We start from the raw sequence: 1227 nt of genomic DNA, 5'->3' as shown, positions 1-1227 counted from the left end.
GCTCGGGCGTCCCTCCCTCTGTGTGTCTGGGTGGAGATTGGCCTCTCCTGATAGCTCTTCTCTTGGCTGATGATGACAGACGAGCTCACATGAAGACAGGACGATGTTACGACCAGTCGGTGGCGCTGCTGCTTGCCTTGGTACTGCAGCTGAGCCTCGCCTGCATCCGGAGGGCAGCAGCTTTATCAGAAAACAACAGCGAGCATCGTCACCAGCGAGACCGAGGGACATTGCAGTCAGACCAGGGGCCACAGCCCGTACTGGTGGCAAACAGTCCCCGAAAACCAACCGAGCATCCCCCCAGGGCGGCAACAAAGCAGACAAGCCGCATCCCCAGCATCCTCCACCTGAGAGAGGGCAGGGAACTGTCCAAGGCGGCGGTGGTGCTGAAAGCCTAGCATCTAGGGCGGAGGCCGGTGGAGAGGAGACAGGAACCCCCAGAGAGCTGGAGGGTCACTGCAGAGACCCCTCCGACCTGTCACCTGCAAGAACGGAGCAAACCAGGGTGGCCACCCCTGAGCAATCAGGGGACGGATCCACAAAGACCGTGAAGGTGAAGGGTAAAACCTCCCCTAAGGGTGGAGATGGGGCGCAGGCAGCCCCGGGTGCGGTGGGGAAGAGCCCCAAAAAACAAAGCAGCGGAGGGGGGTACTGGAAGGAAGGCTGTCTGCAGACCGAACTAATGCAGTTCCATCTAAAGAAAGGCCTAGCTGCAGCCGGCTCCGCCATGACTCCCAAAGGCAGTGGCAGTGCTGAGATTGACAATGGCGATCCACCAGTGCAGCCAGGCGATCAGGAAGGATCTAAGGCTGCCGGGGGCATCCAAGACCTGCGGGACGAGGTGGAGAGATTAAAAGAGGAGAACGACAGTCTGAAGGTGAGGGGGAGCTGCCCATGGCTTCTATTGTCTGTGCATGCGGTGATGTAATGGTAAAGTCAGGCCTGTCAGCTGGCAGACATAGACTTGGCTCTCATGTTTGCTGCATTCATCTGTGTCTCACTGCAGTGCCTGATCATTTCTGGAGCTGCAGCTCTGCATCTACACCCTGTAGCTTTACTGCTTGCCTATGGCTTTGTAGAACTAGATATTTAGGTCTTAAGATAAAGCTTTGTAGTCTTTGTAAGTGATCCCATTCACATTTCTGTCATTTGTTATCTATAAAATCAACCTTTCATCATGATAATGTCATATCTTATACAATGAATAATATATATATATCTATATAT

At 54.1% G+C, this 1227-nt stretch overlaps 1 protein-coding gene across 2 annotated transcripts in view; it reads left to right on the top strand.

Annotated features, from left to right (window-relative positions):
- The first annotated feature begins 448 nt into the window (after positions 1 to 448).
- The window catches only part of SOGA3 (SOGA family member 3), a 60266-nt gene continuing 59487 nt past the window's right edge, over positions 449 to 1227 (top strand). Inside the window, exon 1 of one of the 2 annotated variants that reach the window (XM_018565137.1) lies at positions 449 to 877. In XM_018565137.1, the coding sequence (XP_018420639.1) occupies positions 683 to 877 (195 nt within the window). In that variant the 5' untranslated portion in view covers positions 449 to 682. The remainder of the gene's footprint in view (positions 878 to 1227) is intronic. The other variant, XM_018565136.1, reaches the window with a different exon arrangement.

This window comes from Nanorana parkeri, unplaced genomic scaffold (genome assembly GCF_000935625.1).
Source record: "Nanorana parkeri isolate BGI_ZX_2015 unplaced genomic scaffold, ASM93562v1 scaffold816, whole genome shotgun sequence".
NCBI classification, from domain to species: Eukaryota; Metazoa; Chordata; class Amphibia; order Anura; family Dicroglossidae; genus Nanorana; species Nanorana parkeri.
The sequence above is the reverse complement of the archived record's forward strand: the minus strand, read 5'-3'. Positions and strand labels throughout refer to the sequence as shown.